A 26,954-nucleotide genomic window follows, 5' to 3' on the forward strand; every position below is an offset into this window, starting at 1 on the left:
GTGATCTGTCAGCCACAAAGTCATGGAGCCATTACAGTGCTTTCAAGCAAGCTATTTCTGATAACAATTATATGGGGAAATTATGACTCTGGGTCTTGCTGCTTCAATTAACAGCTGTATACCTTGTGTGAGGGGCGTATAGTTCAAACGGGTTCTTGATTTCAGTATCCTTTTTAAGTAGAGGATGATATAATAGCGCCGAGATTTGAGAAATCTGAGATTTTATTAGCGCAAGGTAGGTTTTATAAAATGCATGCGTGATTTCGCGTTGTCGTCGCAGAAAAAAGCCACCCGAACGAATGACAGCTGACTGGTGGAGGGACAAAGCTTGTGGACTGTGTTGTTGCACTTGACCAGCGGATGCAATTTTCACTGTTAATCGTGGTCGATGTGCTCCTACGGCCGAGTGTTGACGCTGGAGAGCCGTTGCTTACGGTTGGAAGCATATCCATGAGCTAGTCCTGCCCGTTGTAGCATAGAGTGGAAAACAGAGTGCTGGTTGGACGCAAGGTCGTGAGTCGCGCCGAATTCGACTACTCGGCCTCCAGCCATCACCAGAATTCTGTTGAAAGAAGAGAAAATGCTATGCTTACAAATAACTCTCGCAAATTGAGCAATTCGGTTGTAAGTGGTAGAAATTCAGTTCGATTGGAAGCCGTGCTAACAACACAAAGACAAAAGTTTGGCACGTCCTAAATAAACATGCGGAAGGACACTAAAAAATTGTCTGAGATTTATTAATCAATATTTCTTCAGAAGGGTACAAAAATTGGCGAGTGTGGCAGGTTATGGCTTGTGATTAAACACCGCATGAAAAACACAACGAACGAGGGGAGGGCACACAGCAGCGCTGAAGACAAGCCGTAGCATGACAGCGTGCTCCAATCATGTGTATAGGGTGCTCTCTTATTCGTCATGCTTTTAGAATGTTTCTCTAAAAATCAGAAATGTGCACTCGCCTGGTGAACTGGCTACCCGTCTGAAGTGCCCTTTAATTTTACAGGTGGGCATGTCAGAACAGTCATCGGTGCAGAATAACTTGCAGGTTCGGCGAGCCTACCCTAAACGTAACTGTTGGAGCTAAAAAATTTTGGAGCACACGGAAATTCCTACTTTCTTTCACAATAATTTCTTTTTTTTAAATTTCTTTCACAATTCGTATCACAAGTAAACGTCGTTGAAAGCTAGGCTTTGCATATGCAGACCTCAAACAAGTTTGCGGCGATAACGTCCAACGACACCCCTATTATTTAGTTCTAAAGAGTACGGGCACTGTGGCAAAATGTGGAATAGTGAAGCACACCGTGCTCTTAAATGCGTCAGATATAGAACATGGACCGCAGACATATGCGATGGCCTCGAGTTAAATAACTGGATTGTGGGAGTTGCCGTACGAAAGCTATCTAATGAATGCGTTCTTTCTTAACCTACAATGTTTAGTTAGGCTCATCGCAATTGAGAAACTACTAAGATGCGTATAGCGCGAAAGTCATTTCTTTAGTTTATTTAGCAAAGTTCTTTAGCAAAAGTTGGTTAGCGAAGTGCTTAGAATCGAAAAATTACATGACAGCGCTCTATAAATTTCATTTCCAAGAGTGTTGTTGCTGTGGCATAGGGTTGATTAGTGAAACTCGCCGTGGGCTGTGCAGTGCGTTGGAGTCTAGATACGTGCTGTGAGTCGTTTTGCGGGCTCTTTTAATACTCATGCAGCCAGTGCTCGTTAGGCATAGATACAAGGCAAAAGTGAGGTTAATGAGTCCCACTCTGCTAAACTGAATTGCCGGTCGCTCCGCCTCAGACTTTCAAAAGGAGTAGCTCGTCTGAGAAGCTATAGCTGCAGAAATTACTCATGCATCTACCATGTTAATTGATCTAAGCCCTCTTACTTGTCGTAGTCCAATACGGTGTGGAGCCTGTGCGCGATGGTGAGGACGGTGCAGCGGGCGAAGCTTTTGCGCAGCGTGGCTTGGATCAGCTTGTCCGTGTCGCCGTCCATGTGTGACGTGGCTTCGTCCAGCAGAAGCACGCGGGGAGATCGGAGTAGAGCTCTTGCCAGTGACACCAGCTGCTGCTGGCCAGTGCTGCAACAAGGGCGGGGAAGAGTTGAAGCAGGCGCAGACATGACGGTGCATCAATGCCTGGCACCGACTTCTCTAAAATGGTGGCTGTCATGGTAAACTATGGTGGTTATAGCGTGTAAATGTATATATTCCTTGGTTCTGGAGTCCTTTGTTTATTCGCTTGTTGCACTGCGCGCAGGCACACACACGAACGCACAGAGGTGGTCGTTTTAGGGGGTTGGTTGCGCTGCTCACAGACGGGGAACTACGGCAGATGGCGAACGCCCAAAATGGCGAGTTCCTTTTTGGGATAAAAATATGATTTATTATTACACAGCGACCTTAAAAACATCAGTTGCGTTATTGCGTTAGGCTCGTTCACGTGCGACAGACGTTTCTGCGGATTCGTCGATTATGGTAGTTGTGCTGGACGTGCAAGAGGGGTAGCAGGTAAAAGCTTTTATGCAATCTTTGTAGAGGATTCAATACTACAGCGCGTCACAATGCTTTAAGGGCCCCTGGAGTATTCATCACCAACCACTCGGTGGCAACTGTCCGCTCTGCGCCAACTCAAAACACAAAAGAAACGCCAGAAGTGTTCGTATTGGTTCAGGCATAGAAGTGATTGGTGCACAGACGACGGCGGGTCGTCAGAGAAAATGTGAGAAATAAACCGTGAAGTTGACCTGCAACAACCAATAGGACAGCGGACGCTGTAATGACGTAATTACAGCGCTGCATAATAAGGGAAACAAACACCGCGGTTGGTTTCTCGTCGTGTTTCACAGCGATTTGCGAGCTTACCGCTTCATGTACACGTGTAATATTTAGCTCAGATATTCCTGGCAATGTAACGTAAACCCAACGCAAGTTTATTTTTACTGCTGAAAGAATGTTGCAGGGGCGGAACGAGTGAACGTGGGACGCAATGTACGGAACACGAACTATCGCCGGTGACTTCTTCAAAAGATACCACTGACAAGGACAGCTGTCTACGTAGGGTCATAAGATTGCAACAACACAGCTAGGGAAGTCGCCCGATCTTCATGTTTAAAAAAAACGCAACAAGACATGGACGAAGGTTAAGGTGTACGCATTCATGGTACTTTGAGGCCAACACTCAGCCTTCTACGTCTTACAGTGTTGGCTGTATGCCGTATCCCTGTGGGGTCACCGTAGTGTGATTTCTATTAAATACGATGAACATACAGGTACAGTCAGCTCGCTTTGTAGGCCATCTGTGATTCCGCATTTTTTGCAAGCAACTGCAATCCTTCGAAGTTTTTCGTCGGATGCTGTTGTATCCTTATTTGGGCCTTCTCTACGCAGCGACCTCAACTTTCGCAGTGTTACCAAAGAACACTGTATCGCACAAAATTAAGAAACTTGAGACCTTAGAACATCGAAATTCGCCCACGCACTTGCAACCACACTTAAATGGTTTTGGTTGCTGTCCGTCTAACTGCTGAACAGCAGATGATACCCAGAAAGCGACCGCAGGGTATAAACATGGAATGAGGTATACATAGGAAGCGATACAGCAAGTTTGCAAACAATGCGCTGCCAGTGCATCACCTGAGGTTACTTCCGCCGTCTTCCACCGTAAGAAAAAGGTTGTCAGGATTGGCCCGAACAAATTCTTTCAGGTGGGCCTCATCCAGCGCCCGCCACAGTTCTTCGTCGGAGTGTTGACGAGCCGGATCCAGGATGTCTCGAAGAGGTCCTCGCATCAGGCACGGATCCTGGTTTGCGAACAAAGGTACAAACCATTGCTCAAAAGGAAGAGCATTTGCGTAGACGAGTATAGCGGCAGGGCTGTCGGTGTCACTTGCTTCACGACCTCAGGCAGCCCAGTGCTTGTTAACGTTGCAATCAATATGTGTCATGGAAAACATTCGTTTACGTCTTTTGGTACGGTGATTCTCCGAACTCCAAATATTTTTGTCCAGTATTTTCTCAAGAAAGTTGTCCTTAGCCTTAATCAAATTTTTTTGTGAAATTACTTTCTGTATGGTGTTTAGCACGTGATGTGGTGCAACGGTACTTAAAATCAGAATTTCCCCGTCTTTATAACGTCTAAAATTTGACGGGATCTCTAATTGAGAACTGCAACTGCTAATTTTTTGAAGTTAACTATTTCAATATCTATTCATTTAGCAGTTTACGACATTGACTGTGACGATAGGTGCTGTACGTCAGTGAAAATAACTATTGGAAAATTATGTCAAGATGTGTTTGGCCTCGGAACTCGAAATATTTCATGCAAAAATGATGTGGCACGAAATCGAAGAGGCTAAAATGAAGAGCCCCGTGAGTTTAACTCCCGCGGCGCACATAGGCTCCGGAGCCCCTGCCTTGCATTTGTTCGCTTAGTGCAACTCTAGCACTCGGGTACAGCCCCGGAGCCCGCTGCGTTGCAGCCGGTTAAAGACCGTCGGTTGCGGCTTGAGCAAGGTCCCGATGGCCACTGCTCCTTGTTTCTAACCCTCCACATCCAAAAACATCGCCATGCTTGGGCACAGCTTACGCGTGGGGGTTCAGAATAAAGGAGGCCAGGCCCAGGATCCAAAGTGTCGCCACTTAATGTTGCACAAACTGCGCAAGGTGGCCCGTACGAATAAGAGAAAAAGAAAAATTCGTGGTGTGTGACATTTTGTTTGGTCCCTTATTTAAAATGAGGTGTTTGTCAACCTCTCTATGGTTCCAAGACGCAATTACAAATGGTGCGCTATGATTTGTGTACGTCACGCAACCCGTTTTTCCAATAAAACAATGGTCAGAGAGCGGAATCAATATGCAGATGGCATTCTGTGTCCACTAGTGCATTTGTAAGTCATTCTTGGAATCCACTGAGAAGACTTTCCTTTTCTACTTCTGTTGTAAAAAAACTTCGTTTTTATAGTAACAATGTTAACGTGATTCTAGACGCACTCTGCGCAGGTACGTAAGAGCACAGTTATCATTTCTTGATCAACAAATTTAAAGATGGACCGAGTAGAATAGCAACAATAACAGCACGTCGTATTCACATTGTTCTTTACGATGTAAAGTTCTGTCGTCGGAATGACACCTCAGTTATACATCAAGCATTAGGAAAGACTGTTTCAAAACTTTATTTCCATGTAAGAGAACAATACCACCGAAACCACTCCACTGTTAACTTTCACAGCGAAGCGCAAGAATAAAATTTAAAATTTACAACCTGTGCAAAAAGCCTAGAGTTATTCCAACAGGCAAAACCACAAAACGTAACTAAAATGAGTAATCACTAGTGTTAATTGATGGCTTGAAACGGTAAATGATGACTGCACTGTAAGTAAAAAAATTCCATAAAAATAATTCACTGTTCGGTGAATACGTGGCAAACGAAATGCAGGCTCTCGCGTATCTGCCCCTAACAGCTTGGGACATATTCTTAATGAACTTGTCGACGGGTCACGAAGTGGTGTCGTGGTATAAAGTAGAACCAATTAGTGGAGCTTACTTTGTCGACGCTGTACGCATGAGGGGTGGGCGGTACGAGTGAAAAATGTTTAAGGGAGGTTGTGGCATTTATTCATGTGGTCTCTTATTCTCGCAGCTTGCGTACTGAACACATGTGATATAAAGTTGGAACGCATAGTGACCGTTTCTAACCCTCACCACGCTAAATTTCGGCAAATATTTCCAAACGCCCTACGAGTTCAGCGGCAGCTGTCGTTTAAAACTCCTGCAATAAACGTTTATGCAACGTTAACAAGGCCTGATCTCTTTGTCGAATACCGTGTTCGGGTACAGGATAGCGTAGTTTCACTGGTATATCTGCGTCACCGCATTGCACTCATGCAATAATTCGAACAAGTGGTCGTGCCGCGGGTTTCTGTGGAAGGAACATCGGTAATTTCAAAAGTGAACAATTCCCAACACTTCGTAGTGCTTACTTAAACGTAGATTGTAAAAAGGGAGAGAGAGAGATTAAACATTTATTGAGCTGCAACAGTAAAAGTGGATCCTTGGTTCGGGAAGCCATGTGTTGACCGCGCCGTCGTAGACAGGTTACAATGAGTGTTTGGTCCTACAGGGGACCACTCGCCAACAGTATTTCACACTACTTAACAGCCTTCGCTGGACATGCATTAACGGAGATAAATTCAACAAGGATACGTTATACTGACTGCGTGCAGAACGACGAAAATAGTATTGTCATGCGGTTGAAAGGTTTTTGAGGAACGTTTATGGGTGTACTGAAGTTTGTGTGAGAATTATGGGCGCTGCGATCACTGTGCTGGCGATGGAGCGCCGTACTGAGAGCATCCACTCACCAGTGACTGCTACGCCGCTGGACGATACAGCGGCCGAGAATGCAAAGGCAAGTTGGAAAAGCCGGTGGCGGTGCGGTAAGTCGCCTGGGCATCGCGTACGCCACTTCAAATGCACGGCAAGTGCTGGTTTCACGCGTCATATGCGTTCTGTGTGCTATCCCCGTTCCGTGATCGCTGCGAGACGTATTTATATCCCCTCCCATGGCCACAGGCGTCGAACAGTACACGTATGGTTCCCCGTCACTCTGTGCATCGAACGCTGTAAATGCCGTTTTAAAGCTCATGCCACTATCATTATTGGTTTGTGTTTCCTAAGGTTATAAGGACTCCATTCTGCAAAGTGGACTGTGGCTGTTTCAGCGACAGAAGATGTACGACAAGTAGCACAAAGTGACCATGCCTTGGCCTAGCCTAAGCGGGGCAGGCCTAGTTGGGAGTACGGCTGCTCTACAGCCGCGCCGCCAAGATGGCGGGCACCCCGTTGGCGGTGCCCATGGATTTCAGCTCGCCAGCCATGACGCACTTCCTCACGTGCAGCGAATCTGAAGAACGGCAAAAGAAACGAGAGATTACCGACACGATCTACGAAAAGAACAGGACCACCGACGAAGAAATAAATGAGCAAAGCAAGGAAGATTACACAGATGACGGACCTTGGCAGGACGCACACTCCCGCCGCCGTTGACGAATCCGGCAGACCTACCGCAAGGTAGATGCAGAATGCACAAATGTGCAACGGACAACGGTCCTCATCCGCCTGAAAAATCACCACTACGTAACTGTCATTCCAAAGGTCATGCCTCATAAGTTGATTCAAAGCATGACACCAGACGCCAAGGTAGCGGAGTACAGCACGTAAAACCAACGGCCAGATGTCGCCGCAGAACCCGGATTATAAGGCGCAGCCAATATTCCCCGCCGCAAGATGGAACCCCGTGATAAACGATTCGATACGCTGGCGATTCTTCAGTGGAATTACCGAGGGTTTAAAGGCTGGCGAATTACAACAACGCATAGATACATTGAAAAACAAACCAGATGTCATTGCCTTGCAGGAACCAAACAGTAAACGTAAGCTGCCAGGATATATTGCTTACGCCGACCCGGCGCAGTAAGCCACGGCAACGTTGGTCCGAAACAATGTAGCTGCTACGCAACATCTCACTCACTCCACAACGAGGGTGTGAGCACACGTTGTCAGAGTTGCATAGTCGTCGAACAGGCAGCACCAAAAACATTTTTATACTAAATTAGTGTTGTCGCCCGTCACTCAAGCAGCCAGACATAACGGCTACTTTTCAAGATGTTCTGCAATAGGCCAGCAGCGGACCCCTATTCCGGTGGGGGACTTCAACGCACCCCACCCGATGTGGGGTTACAGGTACTGCTCCACCCAGCCTTCTTGAATGATCCTGAGACACCCACCCGTCAAGGCCAGTACTGCAAGAGACACTATCCCGGACCTTTCGCTACTTGTTGGCTCCCTGGACGTGGCATGTATAAACACTCAGGTGAATCTAGGCTCCGATCATGATATACTTCAGCTTACGACGCCCATAGGGTCAGCCCGGCTTACCAACAGGTACAGATTTCGAGAGGAGCAATCTACGGAACCTTCGGCGAAATTCTCGACCTACGAGCCGTGGGCATCACACCATCTGTCCCTGGCCAAGGAACGTACGCAGACGATCATCACGACGCATCAAACCCTGTGCGTGGAATTCCGCCCACTGCACCTTTGGGAGGCACGGAGGAGCCCTACAAAGCGGTGGAAGCGGCAAAGACACAATCCTCGCCTTCGCGAACGCATCAAAGAACTTAACAAGACAGCGGCGGGATATGCCAAAGCACTCTGTAGAGAAAATTGGATTGAATTTTGCGATGGCCTTCAAGACACATTGTCAAACAAAAAAACGTGGCAACTTCTCCGTCACCTGATTGACCCCGGGTAACAAGCAAGAGCGAAACCAACGGTACCTTAGTTCGCACTCTCATAACTACGAGGGCGATGCTCCAGCAGTAATGAAAGCCCTCAAAGATAAGTATCCTCAGACAGACCCCCAGGCACCCCTCCACGTCACTCACAGGGCACCCCAACGTCACCCTAGACCGGCCAATCCTTCTTAACGAACTCAAGGCGGCGATAGCCGAGAGTAAAAAAAAAAACAGTGCCTCTGGACCCGACAGTGTCATGTACAAACTTTTAAAAAATCTGAGGGGACGACTCTCTTGCCTCCCTCCTGGAGCACCTCAACTCAGTCTGGGCCTCAGACACTCTACCTCCTTCATGGAAAGCAGTAGAGGTATGATTCATTCCTAAACCTGGCAAATCCCTGCATGTAGATAACCTCAGACCCATATCCCTTACGTCCTGCGTAGAAAATATGATGGGAAGGATCGTGTTCAATCGGCTACAGAAACACCTCGACGACACCGAGCTGATACCAATGTTTGGCATCAGGCAAAACCTCGGCACTCAGGACATACTCCTCCAACTAAAGGAGTTGGTACTCAAACAGGCCACCCGAAATTCCCCTAGAGCAGTTTTCGCCCTCGACCTGAAGGGGGACTTTGACAACGTTACTTATGACAGCATACTGGCTGCCCTTTAGGCCACTGATTGCGGGGAAGGAACTTATTCATGCATCAAAGACTTCCTATCCGATCATATGGCGACACTCAAGATTGGCACATTCACATCCGATCCCATGCGGCTTGGTGTCCACAGCACCCCTCAGGGGTCGGTGCTCTCTCCGTTGCTGTTCAACCCGGCCCTACTGTACCTCCCTAATATACTTGCGGATATACTAAATCTCAGGTACGCTCTGTACGCCGGTGATAAGTACCCTTTGGACGGGATCCATCGGAGAGATTCAAGACACGCTCCAACAGGCCATGGATGTAGTGCTCCAATGTGTTAAAGCCTGTGGCCTCCAGTGTTCACCTAAAAAATCAGAGCTCCTTGTCGTCAACCCTCACGCCAAACGACACATCAAGGAAGACATTTAAATACTCTGTGGCGGCCAGCCCATCACTCCAAGCCCCAGAATCAAGATCCTGGGCGTATATTTCTAGGCCAACACCAAGAGTGAGGTATCCTTTTAGCGCCTCAAACAGAGCATCAATCATATCATACACATGATCAGGCGAGTTGCCACCAATAAGCGAGGCCTCAAGAAAGCCGATACCCTTCGAATAATTCAAGCTTTTGTCCTCTCGGGGATCACTTACGTAACCCCCTCTCTTCTTCTAGGTAAAAAGGCCATAAAGATGCTTGATATATTGTTTAAAAAGGCGGTTAAGCAGGCCAGTGCTCTTCCTATGAGTGCGTCCACGGAGAGACTGCTTATGATGGGCTCCACAACACGGTGGAAGAGCTGATAGAGGGCCATATTTCTAACCAGAAGCTCCGATTGAGCACAACTGCAATGGGTCGCCGCATCCTTCACCAGATTGGCTGGGCAGCACAGAATGTCACTCCGCTTGATGTACTCCTGGACATCGGCGACAAGAACTAAAGGTGCTCCCTTCACTTAGAAATATGAACCCCTCACATGACGAAGGTACCCGACAAGCATGGGCTCAAGCGCTCAACACCACCCTCGCTGGGGATGATGCAGTTATCTACACAGACGCCTCCCAACATCGAGGGCAGCAGTACGCTATCATCGTAGCTCCTACAGAACCAACCTCCTTGCTTGTGCCTCACTGAAGACCGAAGACATGACGGCAGCAGAACAGGCAGCCATCGCCTTGGTTCTCACTCAACCAGGGGTTCGGAAGGTAGTCACCGATTACCAAGAGGCCTACCGGAATTACCAGTCTGGTTTGGTGTACCGACCTGCACCGCGTGTGCTAAAAACCACTCCCCAAATGGTTCTATTCAGCTCATCTGGACACCCGATCGCGCTTCCATGGAGGGCAACAAATACGCCCACCAATCCTGCACTTTTACCCCCCGTGCTATGGAGCTGCACGAGGACAGTCACCCGCTTGTATCGTTCAGGGACATAGCCGAGCATTATCGCCTTCTGAGACAGACCCTACCTTCGCCTTACCTTGATCTTTCCATAGAACAACAAACTACCCTACGGCTCATACAATCCGGTTCCTCCCCATACCCGATGCGTCTTCACTTAATGCACCCGAATCGCTACGACGCTGAATGTAAACTTTGCTCAGAACTAGGAACACGCCGCCACATAATCGAGGTGTGTGACTTTAGCCCTGAGCACCCCTCTCTATTGCGATCAACTACCTAACAAGAGCAATGGGAGATGTTGCTGTCCTGCCCCTCTCAGCCTACACAGCTTCAGCTGGTGGGCAGAGCATAGGCGGCGCGGACAGCATATGGGCTCCAGTGAAGAAAGAACCACTCCCCTGGACCACCCTCGGGGCCGTTCAGAAATCTGAATAAAGGTATTCACTCCTCGTGCTCCTCCTCCAACACTGTTACAGTGACCAACGACAAAAGTCACGCTGATAACTTGTGCAAGGTAAGCACCCTCCATGTTACGGACGGGAAACCATTCGAAGTTGAAATTTTTCGTAATTATGGCCATAATGTTTCGAGGGGCGCCATTTGAACGGACCTTCATGATACCAACGAGGAACTTCGTAGTGCAAGGTTACCCCATACGTTGCACGCATAAGGCCATATGCAAAACTACTGTCCCAACGACGAAATATGTAGTCGGTGTGGCACCCGTCACATGGAAAAAGAATGTGACAGGCAAAATAGGCACTGTGTCACGTGTAAGGGGAACGGTCACCCGGCGATAGAAGCCACTTGCCCTGAAAAAGACAAGCGCTTGAAGGAAAACAAAGACCGAAGGGAACGCCGCTCTCGCAGCCCCTCTCGTAGAAGAACCGCCAATTCCAAAATAGCCCCGTAGGGCTCCGAAGATCTTGATAGCTACCCCGCACTTTCCGAAACGATGGTGTCTATACAACGCCCAAATCAGTCAGCTCCGCGAGGGACCAAGATAGCTCCTCCTGCAAGGCTTCTATAGGCCTCCATGCCAACACAGAAAGTGAAATCGCTGCTGTACAAAAAAACGAGAGAGGAATTGTCTCGGCGTCTCACACAGCTCCTGTCCCAGCAAGTATCTATGCAAACATCCCACCAAACCCGGGACACCCCACTACGGAGCTTACAAGACGACCCCCTTCAGAGGTGCACGCAAAAGAAGAACGATCCTCGCCGAAACCAGGGCGTTCTACACCAAACCGACCTGCTTTCAAGACAACATGTTCGAAATCTTGGCATAGCCATGACAAGTAATCGTCATCACAGCCTGAATCCCCTGAAACAAAAATAAACGGACACAATGAAGGAATCCCGAATGAACGATTGAATTTCAAGATTCCGACTGTACAAAGCATGTCAAACACCGTCCAGAGACATGATAAATGGCTTAAACATGTTACTAAAAAGCAAGCACTGGCAACAGCAGCAATTGAGAGTTCAGCAAAAAAAATTGAAAGGATTATGACGCAGCTAGACACGCTGACTTCGGAAATCGGACATCCTAAATCGACCCTTGAACGGCAGGAACGACGACGTTCATACGCTAGCCTTTGTCGTTGACTTCTACGCCGCCAGTATGACCGCAGCCAATAGAGTTCTGAAATGGAACTATTGCAGCCTCCGAGTTAATGGCGCTGAATTGATCCGAAACGTTACGGACAATGCATTCACCACCCCCGGCCCTTTTACTTAAAAAAACGGGGGATACAACACCCAGTATAAATGGATACCGCGCTTACTTCCAGGCAAGCATTCTTCATGATGGTAAGCCTAAACCCACAGCACAAGCGTCAACATGGCAGTTTATGTACACCCCACGTCAAAATAAGCCGGGGCACGCGAGCGCGTGGCAAAATGCATTGTCGTGACATCTGACGTTGCACTTCTGGCGTCGAGACATCGATGTGCGCGTGCGCGTCCAACCACGCTCGATAGCCTGTCTTTTACTTCGCTTCAATCGGTAGCGCTGGCCACATTCAGAACTTGGCGCCAGGGGTCACTTTCTTTGCTCAACATGTCTTGCTCGTACACGCTTCAGCGGCCGAGGGTGAGAGTGAAAATGCGTTGCTCGCCCTGCCCTGCTATGACAGATAACTAATCTTGCCCGTCTCGCAGTGACAAAATTGTGTCCCACATATGCTCTCCCACTTGGTATTTCTAACAGCGACGCTTTTCTTGGGCTGGGCTTGACTACAGCCTTTCCTTGTATCGTTTTACGCTCCCTTCGGAGTTCCCAGCAATGCGTTTGTGTTTACAGGTAAAGCCGCCTTTATGAAGATCGGCGGAATGTTGGTCTTTGCAAGCTGGCCTTCCGACACTGCCTGTTGCGCAGCGAAGCATGGAAATCTAAGGAGGGAGTATGATTAAAGAAAATGGCTTTAACTCATGTGTTACTAAATGTATCTAAAAACCAGTTCTATGAAACTGTGCTGATCGGACGATTATACCGCTATGCCGAGTTTCGTTTACTTGTCGTAATTAGGTAGTGAAGTTGTAAGCGTTGGAGGATTCGTTTGTTGTCCTTATAAAGCAATCGACGGAGAGAGATTGCCATGTATTGGAGAAAACGGTTGAAACTGTGGCTCCACGCTGGTTCCGTAGATATCAATTACAATCGGTGGAACGAGTTTTAATATTTTTTTCGCAAAACATGCAATTGGTTGTTAACTAAGAATGAGCACACAAAACAGAATACGAACTGAAGCGTTAGAAATAATCTACTTTATGAAAGTGTTATGAGACTTCACCTTGCGCACGTTCTGAAACAATTAAAGAAGGGGAAACGGGAGGAGAGTTCGGCGTGGTCCTGGGTTTGACAAAAAATTCACAAAAAAAATCAGTGCCCTTCCACTCTGGGAAGAAGGATGACCATCAAAGCTGCAGTGCCGAGCCTCAACGTGAGCTTTAACTGTGTCGTAGTCCAAGGGGTGCACGAAGCAAAACACGTTTGTTTGTAATTTGCGATTGAGCATAGTTCCCGGTTAATTGACTGTATGAACTTTATGAACTAGAGTTTTCTTCCGGTGGACAAACATGGGGCTGTCCGTTTCCCTCCCGTAGAATCCCCCATATGTACAGACCGCGCACGAGAATTCCACAATATTGACAATTTCACTGTGAATCATGTAATTTTGAAAACTATATAAAACCCGGCTTTGTGTTTGATTCGTATTAACGGCTAATTGTCATATAATTTGTTTTGGTATAGTTTCAATGAAACAAGCGTTAGAGCCACTTTCTGTGATGGTATTCCCTCCGAAGATTGACGTGATTCACTGTTCAACAGTCGATGTGGGAAAGCCATCTTCCAAAGATCAAGCTTACAACGACTCCCTTAATGTCTGCTTCACCTCCTAACACAAAGAAATTGCTGGGAAGACATTTTAGGGAACAGCCCTTTGGCGCTCTTCTCTGGGCTCAGCTGCGTCGGTGTCTGATGATGATGGTTTTTGTTTAATGGCGCAAGGCCGACGAGGGCAAAGAGCGCCAGAGAAGTTATTTAATGAAAAGAAGTGATTACCACAAAAGGTAGGTATAAAACGTGTAAACTAGACATAGTAAGATCAATAAAGATGATGGTGATGGCTGGTGTATGGGGCCAGATTTCATGATGCGTGATAGGAAATGAGGTTTAAAAACTTGACGTCTGACAAATATTTAAAAACGCGTTTCACAGAAACCATGGCATCGTCACCTAGAAACAGGGATGGGTGTAGGGGAATATGTTGTCTGTACAGTTGTCTGAAGTGTTTGTGTCGTGTTGTGTCAAGTGCCTTGCATTGTATGAGTATGTGGACTACGGATAGGCCCTCCCCACACCTGCTACACAGGGGTCTTGGAGATCCCGTGAGCAGGTGCGAGTGCGTCACATGTGTATGGCCTATCCGTAATCTAGCTAAGGTAACTTCAATGTGCCTGTTGTGTGAGTCAGTTGTGTATTGTCCCAAGTGTGGTTTTATTACGTGTAGTTTGTTGTCTGTCTGTTCGCTCCAGTCTGCTTGCCAAGTTTTACGGAGTTGTTGTCTAATGTGTGGCTTGAGGTCTGTGTACGGTAGTGTTGCCATGTCTACTGTGTTTCGGAGTGCAGCATTGGCGGCCATTTCATCCGCCACTTCATTACCGCCAATGCCAGAATGGCCTGGCACCCAACACACAGTCACCCCAAGGTTTGAGGAATAAGCTACCATAATTGTTTTGAAGACAAGATTAATGACATGGTTTTTTGATGACTTTCCGGATGATAATGCACGGACGACGCTCAACGAATCTGTATAAATGACGGATGTAGGAATACGATGTTCAACTATGCGACTTACAACGAGAAATATGCCATATCCTTCTGCCGTAAAAATACTTGTATTAACATTCATTGTTCTACATGCTTCAAAATTGGGCCCATGCGCAGCACAAGACACCGCAGTGGACGTTTTAGATGCATCGCTGAAAAACTCTGGAGCCTTGTATTTATCCTGTATATACATGAAATGCTGCAAAATCCCACTTTTTGGTGTCCTGTTCTTATTGTATTTTAAGAAAGACAAGTCACATGCAACAGGACGAAGATGCCATGGTGCTACAAGATCGGTGATAGATGACTTGAATGTGTCTACAAAGGAGACCTCATGAATAGTGACCTCATCCCTTACTCTGAGCGAGAAGGGAACAGGAATGGATGGGCGATTTAAAAAGAGCTTTAATGTGGATGTATCATTAAAAACCGGTTTAAAAGGATGGTTGTCCATTGATGAAATTTTAGAGGCATATAACATGTCAACATAGGTTCGCTGGTGTGATAAGCACCATTTGTCACACTCTGCGTAAAGACTCTGTACAGGGCTCGTACGGAATGCGCCACAAGAGAGGCGAAGCCCCAAGTGAAGCACTGGGTCGAGCATTTTAAGTGCTGTTTTAGTGGCTGACCCATACACAACACTCCCATAGTCCAATCTAGACCCCACAAGGCTTCTGAAAATACGTAACAGGAGTTGCTTATCCGTTCCATACGACTGGTGGGACAAGATTTTAAGAATGTTGAGAGCCTTTAGACCTTCATGTTTCAATTGTTTAATGTGAGGGATGAACGTAAGCCTTTCATCCAACACCACACCTACAAACTTGTGTTCCTTCCTCACAGGAATCGATACGCCATTAAGGATAATGTCTGGGTCCGGATGGATCCCACGCCTCCTGGAGAAGACAACACAGGTGCTTTTTTCTGGGTTAAGTTTAAAACCGTTCTTGTCTGCCCAGCTGGCAAGTTTTTTGACACCGAGCTGGACTTGACGCTCACAGATGGACATATTACATGATTTAAAAGATACCTGGATGTCGTCTACATACATTGAATAAGAAATTGTAGGTGGCAGTGCCTTCCCAAGGGAGTTCATCTTAACTATGAACAGAGTGAAGCTTAGCACTCCACCTTGCGGAACGCCGTTTTCTTGCACATGAACTCTTAAGAGTGCGCTACCTACTCTCACGCGAAACGTTCTTTCGGACAAATAACTAGCAAGGGTGTTGAGCATATGGCCCGAAACACCGAAAGACTTTAGGTCACAGAGGATCCCGTAACGCCAAGCGGTGTCATAGGCCTTCTCAAGGTCAAAAAATACCGTTGTGCAAAACTGCTTGTGAATGAAGGCGTCCTTTATATAGGACTCGAGCGCGACGAGTTGGTCGTTGGTGGACCGCCCCGCCCTGAAGCCTGCCTGGCAGCTCTCGAGAAGACCATTGTACTCAAGAAAGTACACGAGTCTCCTGTTTATCATCTTCTCGAGGAGCTTGCACAGGCAGCTTGTGAGGGCGATGAGCCGATAGCTAGCGGGAGAGGAAGGGTCCTTTCCTTCCTTCAGGAAAGCCACTACTATGGCCTCTCTCCAAGAGCGAGGAATGTGCCCCGAAAGCCATATGTTGTTGTATAGATGTAGGAGTGTTTCAAGAGTGTCTGGGTGTAGGTGTTGTATCATGGTGTATGTGATTTTGTCTGCACCTGGAGCTGAAGGCTTACATGCGTTCAGAGCAACCTTGAGCTCATGAATTGAAAAAGGAGAAGTGTAAGAAGTGTGCGACTTGTTGTTATCACGCAGGGACTTCTTTTCTACAGATGTCTTGTGTTTCATGAAAGTTTTTGTGTAGTGTGCTGAACTGGACACGTGTTCGAAGTGTTGTGCAAGTGTGTTAGCCTGGTCTTCCAGTGTGTCCCCTGTTGTACTAACAAGGGGCAGGCTGTGTGTCTGCTGTCCTTTTAGTTTTCGTATTCGTGTCCAGACTTTGTGTGTGTCGGTGTATGAGTTGATGGAAGTGAGGAAGGTGCGCCAACTCTCCCTTTTCGCCTCACGACGCACTCGCTTCCCAAGAGCCTTTGCCCGTTTAAACGAAATGAGGTTATCTGACGTGGGGTACCGGCGAAGGACACCCCACGCCTTGTTCTGGGCCTCTCGCGCCCGCCTGCAATCCTCGTTCCACCAGGGCTTCCTTGGGTTGCGGGACGCACTGGAGGCCTGGGGCATGGACTTTTCGGCGGCGTCGACTATGTGCGCAGTGACGAGTTGGGCTGCTTCCTCAACGTGTAGGTGTTTTATGGTTGTGTGGTGTAGTTTAGATGTTTCTGTGAATGTACTCCAGTTTGCTTTTGATTCATTAAACCTGTTATGGGAAGATGGACTGCATGGGCCTTTACCTATGTATGTTAGGGATGTGGGGAAGTGGTCACTACCTTATGGGTCCGTGTCCACGCCCCACTCAAGACATGGAAAGAGAATTGCAGAACCAATAGCCAAGTCGAGATGTGAGTACGTATTATGTCCTAAGTTATGGTATGTAGGCTGTTTTTGGTTGAAAAGGCATGCTCCTGAAGATGTAAGAAATTTCTCTATCAGGCGACCTCGGGCATCCGTTCTGGAGGAGCCCCAAAGAGAGTTGTGTGCATTAAGGTCGCCTGTTAGGATGTACGGTTCGGGCAGCTGGTCGACCAGCGCCTCGAAGTCAGAGCTCAAAAGTGTGACATCAAGAGGAATGTATATGGAGCATACCGTTATCAACCTATTAAAAATTATTGTGCGTATTGCTACAGCCTCATGGACGGTGTTGAGAGCGACAGGGTGGCATGCTAGGGATTACCGGGCTATTATGGCTACATCGCCCGAAGAGTGTGTGCAGCCATCCCTGTCCTTTCTGAAGACCATGTACCTATTTAAGAAATTTGTGTGCTTGGAATTCAAATGCGTCTCCTGAAGACACATCACACTTGGCTGATTAGCATGCAGTATTTCGTATACATCGTCAAGATTTTTAAGAAGGCCTCTACAGTTCCATTGAATTATGTTTTCTCTTCCCATTATTTACTGTGAGAGCTACTGGAGTGTGTGTGTTTGCTTATGTGTCGTCTTTCGGGGCTGTGACTCTCGCCTTTTTTGGCTTGTCGGGAGGCTTTGGCGTTGGGACGCGTTCCTTGCGCTGCGTTGCAGGCAGGAATGGCCCGACATCCATCTCGTCGTCGGATGTCCGAGGGGTGCCCGACGGACCGGGCCCCCTGGACTTGGCCCCCCCCTCGGGAGCCCTTCGTTTGAGCCGCCACCGCCGAGGGCGTCCAGGGCGCCAGAGGTGGCACAGGCGGTGCGGTGGCGGTGGGAACCGGTGCGGAGCCCGTGGTGTCCATCACCTCTGTACCCTCCAACGCACTGGAGGGCGGGGAGACAGAGGCGGGAGCGGCACCGGTCCCGACGGAAGAGGTTGCCACCACAACCGCTGCTGCCTCAGCAAGCGGCGTGGTGGTGGGTTGGGCTGCCAGAGGCAACCCAGGGGGGGGGGGGGGGCGGGCGAGGGACCAGGTCAGACTCGCTGAACTGGGTCCCTGTGGAAACGAGACGCCGCTCCGCCCCCCGGCGAGCCGCGTCGGCGTACCTCCCCAGGGGGAAAGAGGCGAACCTCTTTCGCGCCTCTGGGAAGGTGATGTTTTCAGTGACTTTGATGTTGATGATTTTCTTTTCTAGTTGAAATTTTTCGCACTTGCGGGAGTATGCCGCATGCGGCCCCCCGCAGTTTACACAAGTGAGAGTTTCGGCTGAGCAGTTCTCGCTCGGATGATCGTGCGCCGCGCACTTTGCACACGTCGTTCGGCCACGGCAAGAGTTCGTACCATGCCCGAACCGCTGGCACTTAAAACAGCGCCGCGGGTTCGGGATGTACGGACGGATGGAGCAACGGATAAAACCTGCATTTATGTATTGTGGAAGAATTGCGCGGTCGAAAGTCAAGATAATGTGCTTGGTGGGAATCTCCTTGTCGTCTCTGCGGATGGTGATGCGTCTCACGGCAGTGACGCCCTGATCCTTCAAGCCGGCAAGGAGATCCGCATCCGTTTCGTTCAAGAGATCCGTCTCGGATATCACACCTTGCGAGCTGTTGAGGCTCCGATGTGGTGTGACCCTGATGTCTAGATCAGCCAGTCTCGTCTGAGCTAGAAGCTTCGTGGACTGCTGCTTGTCATTTACCTCGATTAGTAGTTCACCAGACCTTTGTTTTTTGCACTTATATGATTTTCCTATTATGGCTTCAAGATATTTTGCGATCAAGAAGACTGACTGAGATGCAAGAGGGTGGGTTGGATTGAGGGACTCCATGACAAGAAATCGAGAGTAATGATCTGGTTCAGGAAATGTCAAAGATGGCAATGAAGGAAAAGATACTTCGGTGCGGCCCCTTTTCAGGGACCGATCACGTTTGGGGGGGGGGGGGGTTTGAAAATGCCATATAGCATATTATAAAAGCAGGGAGACGGGGGTACATTCTTCTTTGACCTTACCCTGGTAGCCAAAGAGGTCCCGGAGCTCCCTGCCTGGTGAACAGACAGGGAGCCCATCCGCCGGAGCTTGACCTGGGCTCCGACGGCCACCGTTCGTGGTTTCTAACCCTCCACCTATAAACACATCGCCACGGTTGGATCCAGCTTATGTTTGGGTGCTCGGGGTCCGCGGTATCGCCAGTACCGTCACCAAGATTGCTCAAGGTGCCCCGTGCGGGGGCTGCGTCGGTGTCGTCGTGATCGAGCTAACGATGGGAAGACTGAAGAGTGAAGGAAAGCAAAGGAGGAGAATGTCGCGAAATTGGGAGGGGAGTAGGTTCACCGTGGTGGCGCGAGCCAGCGCTCTCCGAAAGTGTGCCGTGGGGGAAGGGAAGGGGCAGTATGCTGAGCCCGCATGAGGCGCTCGACGCTTGGAGAAAACGTGAGGGGGGCGTTCGCGTGACAATGATGCGCGTTCCCTTATGCTATGTTCAGACTAAATACGTAACAGCCGTATCGTGCGCTATGCACGTAAAAAAACGGCGTTTCACACAGTTCGGTTGGCTGAGACGTCAACTGACGTCATTATTTAAAGGTACTACTACAGTTGCGACAACACTCTCAACCCGGCGTAAGACTCAGTTCTTGTCTACATCTTGTCTACATTCTTGTCTACATCGCTCTGTTACCGGAGATGATCTGCTGGATCCTAGCCATAGACAGCTTTCCTGTAAAAAAGAATGCAGTATTTAAAAGTTTTGCCTCATCATTGTACTGTACCAAAGGGGGCTGGGGCCTCTGTCAGGCTTTGTAGCCTTTAGTCCCAGCCTGCCTCCTCGTAGTTCAGAGGTAATAAAATCTTTGAATCTTTGAATCTTTGAAGATAGCAGTCCTGTTGCCATGTATCCTTTGTCAGAGCAGCGCAGAGCGAGCAACGCATCTTCACCCTCGCCCTCGGCCACTGAAGCGTGTGCGAACAAGACGGGTTGACCAAAGAAAGTGGCCCCTGGCGCCAAGAGCTGAATGTGACAAGCGTTGCTGTTTGAAGCGAATGAAAAGACAGGCTAGCGAGAGTGGTTGGACGCGCACGCGCGCATCGGTGTCTCGACACCAGATGTGCAACGTCAGATGTCGCGGCGATGCATTTTGCCACGCGCTCGCGTGCCCCGGCTTATATTGACGCCGGGTGTACATACGGGACGACAGCATAAACTGTAACACGGTTTGAAGAATGTTGGAAAACGGTATGGGGTCGACGTGGTCTTATCATCGCTTGTGAAGCTAAGCGGTGTGTGTGCGGCGGTTGAAAGGAGGAACGTCCATGAAGCAAGCAGTCGCCGAGGCTGCGGGATGAATCACAAAGACCCATTTGTTCTGTGTTGCACGGGGTTTGTCTACAGCATTCCGTTGGTATGCGGGAGCCAGTTTATTGGCCAAACCGGACGATGTTTGAATGTGCGCCTAATCGAGCACAGGAATAGCATTAAAAAGGATGCGCAGGCGCACCTTTCAATGCATTGCGAAACCTGTCCTTTAGAGTGCTACCCTCGTTTCAGACAAACAAAAGTAAAGATAGGATGACCCGAGAGGTGGTGGAGGCCTACCATATCTCCAAACTGGGCAAAACGTGCGTCAGCCATCCGTCGATATCGCTTAGCCACGAGGAATTCGAGTTTTTAGATAACCGGTGAAGTTTTGTTTCTTGCAGTGGCGTAACCTATTGATGAGTTGGCTTCAGTTATCCATATCCTGTTTTGTGTTAATCTGATGCTTTTCCTTTGTATTGCCATGCGTAACTGGTGTTTTGTTAGTATATAATTTCGTGTTTTTCTTCAATAAAAAGTAGTTGTAAGCCAGCGCTCGTCCTATCCCCTTCTTTGACTTAGTCTTTGTGTGCGTGCGCTGTTAGGGAAGATTAATAAGTACCAACTCGCCCAATTGTCGGTTCTTTTACCATAAACCTGCACAGATAAGACGCCGCTGGCAAACCGCATCGTCCAGCAACAAGACTGGGCTACATACCTTGTGGAATATCTTCAAGGGTCTTCAGGGAAAGACAGACTCCATATCTCGTTCGCAAAATTGCACTGAAGCAAAAGAAATCGATTATGAAAATCACGCACGAGGCTGCACAAGCCTTCTTCCCCCAACCTGATTCACCACCCTGACTATGTCTATGCTCTGGACCTTGATGTAGATGAAACTAACCCTCTAGTAGGTCTGTTCACAGTGGCCGAATTAGTCCGTGCTCTGAATCAAGTCCGGGTCAGAAGCTCATCTGGCAATGACGGTATTACATCGACAACCCTTCGAAACCTCTCCGATGACAGTAAACAAGCCCTTTTTAACTCGATGAATCACAAATGTGTCACTCGCCACTTGCGACCACACCTGAAGCATGCCGTCGTCACGCCGATTCCTAAAGCAGGCAAAGATCCGAGAACAGTAACTAAGTGGAGGCCAATTTCTTTGACCCCCACCATACGCAAACTCATTAAAAAATGTGCGTTAATCGTCTGAACCACCATCTGGAAGAGTCCACCAGCTTCCATCACCCTATACAAACCGGATTGCGCCCAAACACGGGCACCGCTGACAGCCTCTTTCTACTTCGAAGGGTTTTGGCCAAACAAAAGAAAGATGCCGCACATTTTTCGTCGCCGTAGATTTCAAGAAGGCATTGGATACCGTCACTCATGAAGCAATACTTTGTACTCTTGAGGATGCACACCGAGGGAACCGAATGGTCAACTTCATTAAAAGCTTCCTATGGGGCCGCACATAGGAGGTACATAATGGGAACTCAGCCTCACGAGTGTACAATAATAATGTCGGTGTATCACAAGGATCGGTAATTTTCCCGATCTTATTCAACGTGGTTATGAGGCGAATTGCCACAGCGCTAGAGGATCCCACTGTGCGCTTTGCAATATATGCGGACGATATAACACTGTGGACAGAATCAGGCGATTACGAAAGTACTGAACGGGCATGTGAGGAACTACAAAATGCACTTCCCATAATTGAACAGATCACTGGCCCCACTGGCATGCAAGTCTCACCTGAAAAAAAAAAACACTCTCTGACGATAGGGTACTACTCAATCGAAAAAGAAAATGTGGCCCTTACGGTCCGGGGTCGCATCCTTACAAAACCTGATGGCTAGATCCGAATCTTGGCATACCCATACATGCGCAAGGTGGAGGGAAAACATGGCTTGACCAGTTGACACCAGCGTTGAAGAAGATACTACACTTGATCAAGCGCATCTTAAACAAGTTTGAGGGTGCCACAAACAACGTTGCGCGTACACTGGCGCAGGCAGTTCTAGTATCGAAAGCATGTTACGGCGCCATTCACTACCGACTTACTGAAGTGCAGATGAGCAAGTTGGAAAGTCTGTACCTGAAGGCACTGAGGGTAATCACCGGGCCACCCCACCAGACTAAAATAGAAGAGCTATACCGTACAGCCACCTTCCTTCGTTGCTTAATTAAGATTGCAACTCATCGAACACAAAGGGATCACGACAGTCGCCTACTCACCTCCGAAGGTCAATGGCTGTTAGAACTCGACGACCGCTCCTTCACAGCTACAGCGTTCGAACCAACCATACCTCGAAGGGAAGATGTACTGGCTACCCACTCAAAGCCGCTACCAACGAAGACACACAAGGCTAGCCACACCCATCAACGAAGAACACAAGCTACTGCGACGCCTAATGTGCAATGAGCAGACGCGACCGTTTACACAGATGGGTCCTTAGACGAAACTCGGCTCCTCATAGCGCTTGCTGCAACCGACCTTGACCGAACGAGCACGCAGTGTTCTTCTGTTAATGAACTCATTTCCACTACAGAGCTCGAACTATAGGCCATCTTCCTGGGTGCCCACGTAATCCGAGACGTTATAGCTCAAAATACAACTAGAGTTATAATCTTCACGGATAGCCTCGAAGCCATCAAAGCGTTACACACCCCACAACGACGACACACTACGCCTCATCGTATAAAAGAATTCTGTGAAATCTCCCAGCGAAACCACCACATCGATATACGAGTTCCGTGGATACCTGGCCACACAGGTAACCCCGGGAAAGAGGAGGCTCATAGGCTCGCAAGGGAGACAATTCTCAACCACCCCTCAGAGTCTGCAGGGCCTACTGGTACACATAACTCTTCCCCTGAGGAACGCAGGAAGACACTTCGACAAGAAAGCAAAAAAGAACGTACACCAATGATACCCGAACTACAGTACCCGATACCCCGCAACATACCACGAGCTGTACAAGTTATTTTTGCAAAGGCCCGGGCAAGCTACGCCCTTATGGAAGACGTCATAACTGGCTGGGAACACTACCGCCAAAAAACAAGAACGCACAAGTTCCACCAGACCGACTTCTGTGCTCCCTGTGCCACCAAGATCGACCGACCATCAGCCACTTGGTGTGGTCATGTAGGGCCCTGGAAAGAATCCGAACAAGACACAAGCCCCCTCGCATCACATCTCTGGAGGATTGGATATAACCAAAGAATAACGCCAACGACGTGCTGGTTGGACTGTGGGCGTTCGTGAAGGAGGCTTACCTCGTCAATAGAACTTGAACGTTATCGAGCCTGAACCCCTTCCCCTATTTCCCCAACAGGCCAGAGTGCCATCCGTTCTGTAATAAATTGATTCATTCATTCATGACCGCCTATCGGTCACTCCACGGCAGCATTTTCTTGTAATGGGACGAGTAAGGCTTACGCATTAAAAAAAATTAGTCGCCATCCCCAGTGCGAAAGCGGATGTCCAGCGAATCTGTTGTGACCCACTACAAATGGTGGTGAAGGAGGATATGAAATGTTTCTCGTCGTCTCGGCAGGCTTGTCGGTTGCGGTCGGCTAGTGTCACAAGATTGGGGTACAGAGTATCGGCACTCTTTTTTTATATTTTCCGTGCCGCCGCCATTAATGGATTGATAGGTCATGGGGTTTAACAGTCCGACAATGCACACGCCATGAGGCGCGCCACAGTGGAGGGCTCCGGAATAATTTTGACCAACTGGGGACCTTTAACGTGCGCCGAAATCTCCGACACACGGGCGTTTTCGCTTTTCGCCTGCATAAGAGAAGCGGCTGCCGCGGCCAGGAATCGAACCCGCGAACTTGGGCTCAGCAGCACGACGCCTTAGCCGCTGAGCCACCGCTGAGGGCCGTGCCACCGCCATCATAATTGGTCAGTTCGCATTACGTGGCACTTGTTTACACTGCGACGGTTCATGGGCGCCGCCATTTTGTTGTGGGTGTTTTATTCTGTCAACTGTGGTAGGCTTAACTTGTCCTCCCTGCTCTGAGGCTGCGCTCGACTGAAGTTGCTCCGAATGCGAGTCAAAACTATCGCGCGGAGCAGAAATTCAGCAGCAGAAGTGTGTCCAAAGGTACCGTTTTGCTGTATCATCGGTACTGATGTTAACAAACGACACAGTGGAAGGTAATGGCGAGGCCGTAGATGCGGCGATCTCGAAACACTAATGAACGCCGAAGTGGGCACCGTTGCTCACTTGTGTGCCTGAGTGGCGGTACTCTACAATACCTTATCTACTGACACTACGATCGGCTTCTCTGGTGGCAAATGCTAGATCCTGCCTAAGCTGCCGCATGCGCTCGGCTTTTTGGGCAAGAACTCCATTTAGTGACACTGGTCCTGCATACGCTTCAAAGATAATCGCAAACATAATTTTTACGAAAGGGGGGGGGGGTTCCATTGTTAACAGGCGACCAATCATCCACAATGCGGTTTCTATGATTGTTTTGTGGTTTTCTTAAACGAATTCTGAGCTTTATGCTGTATGCCTGATCAGCCTGACGCATGCGCTCGGAGTCTTAGGCCTTAGGACCAAGGAGATCGTTTACGCCCACGGCGATGAAATCTTTGGGGGGGGGGGGGGTCAAGGTACACAGGTTTGGTGTAAAAGTGGCTGGTAGCCTGCTTTGGTAAACGTTGCCATCTGTGGGCACTTCGGGTCAGGATGACGGCTCAGCGTACATGGTATGACGCTGCTGCGCCTGTTCTTGGAAACATGCGTTCAGCGGGCTGGTTATTCCAGTCTTGCGCTCTAAATTCCGTGTACCCCAAACCGTTCAAATGTGGGCAGTTTTTCGGAAGCTGTTGGATGAGATATTCCATTTTATTTTTCTGCGTCGTTGTCAATGTGCACAGTTTAATGTTTTCACAGAGTAAATTGTTCCTTATTTCATCTTGTGTGATGCATGTATTTGTTTGAGTTACCACACCAACCAGTACCATCATTATCATCATCAGGATAATTATAACCTACCAAAGCCTACCATTATTATTCTCGAGTGCTTTACAGCAGATAAATTCTATTTAAAATTGTCCTCTGGCTGGTGAAACAGCCACGATTTAACAAGTTGCTGCTGGCAGATGCGATGACCGTTGCTTCTCAAGCAAGAAATTATGCATTGGTTCAAACTTAACGACCAAAACAAGCGAAACTAGAGTGCCTCTTGTGGCCGCTACTTTCGAATGGTTTCTTGTTAGCCGGGAAGACGTAAGTTGCATACACCGCAAATGCATGCAGCCCTTCCTTGCCTGTGGTATAACGGTGACCACCGTGCGAAGCTTCTGTAGGGGGACCGATGCGATGTCCACTCCATCGATGCAGATTCTTCCTTCGGACGCCGTCAGGGCACGGAGCAGGGCCAGGACTAGTGACGACTTGCCGGCTCCGGTGCGACCGACAACGCCTACCTGCGACGTTGTTGCAGAAGGTTGTTGCGGTAAATGTTCAGTAGTGAGAGGCACACTGTACGGCATCGAATATGTCTCGTGGTCTTCGCCCATGGTGATGGCGTGCAGTGACACAACGAACGTGATAAACAAGGTAGAGGGCAGATTAAAAACAATAAGAACAACAAAGCAACAGCCTGCGACGCATGCTGCGTCGTCCGGCAGCAAAGTAAGTATTTTGTACACATGCGCAATGCTTCTAGAGCGTTTGAGAGTGCGTCCTATACTTACGGGAAATGCTTGACCAAGAAGTGACGCCGGTCCTATATTTTGAGACGCTGTTTCACGCTGCGCAGGTACAGAGCAGGATTGGAGTGCGATGTGCAAGTGGCAATCAGCCTGCTGCGAGCTTCGGTCATGAATGCAGTGTAAGCAGGCACGCTTGCAGGGGGTTGTTTGGTGACACACGTGCATGTACGCAAAACACGGGCACAGGGAGACTATTCTAAGTTTATTCATTTGATGACACAGGATAAAAATATAGAAGTACAGCAGGCAGGTATCAGTCATCGCAGTGGCCTGAACAAGCGAAGAAATGATCAGACAAGCAATACGAGGCACGTGACTACTTAGTAAATTCGCCTTGAACGTCCATGCACCGCGACATTGCGCCAAAGTTGGCATAGTTGGCAGAGCAAAAGTCTTCCCTTTTAGCGTGGACTCCAAGTAGGAAGAGTCATGACATATCAGGCAAGCCGGGGGTTGGTGTTGTTTCTTACGACAAGGAAGATACCCACGTGGGGGATTGGCCAGGATTCGGGCCTAAGGAGGGCTAATGTGCCCGCTACAAAATAAAAATTACACCATCTTCCCGCGGGGAACCCTGATGAGGATGCGAAGCATCGTGGCGGTTCCGTGTGGTTCCATTGTGTTGCCGTTATGTTGAGTGATCCGGTTTTTACTAGCGCCAAAGGGAATTCCGCGTCCGGGTCCACAGCGGTGGCAAAGGCACGCAAGTGCTGTTGTGTTACGGTAAGTAGGCGGTG

General features: G+C 48.6%; 1 protein-coding gene across 1 annotated transcript; it reads right to left on the reverse strand.

Moving 5' to 3' along the window:
* Positions 1-158: 158 nt before the first annotated feature.
* Positions 159-26,393, reverse strand: LOC144148868 (ATP-binding cassette sub-family C member 2-like). The gene is made up of 5 exons (XM_077680389.1): positions 26,200-26,393; positions 25,771-25,929; positions 3,636-3,802; positions 1,887-2,081; positions 159-562 (listed from the first exon to the last, which is right to left on the reverse strand). The coding sequence occupies exons 1-5, from the start codon at positions 26,380-26,382 to the stop codon at positions 397-399; spliced, it is 870 nt and encodes a 289-aa protein (XP_077536515.1). The 5' UTR covers positions 26,383-26,393; the 3' UTR covers positions 159-396.
* Between the last annotated feature and the right edge of the window lie 561 nt (positions 26,394-26,954).

The sequence above is a fragment of the Haemaphysalis longicornis genome, unplaced genomic scaffold (genome assembly GCF_048455015.1).
Source record: "Haemaphysalis longicornis isolate Haplotype H1 unplaced genomic scaffold, Haemaphysalis longicornis Haplotype H1 scaffold_8, whole genome shotgun sequence".
NCBI lineage: Eukaryota > Metazoa > Arthropoda > Arachnida > Ixodida > Ixodidae > Haemaphysalis > Haemaphysalis longicornis.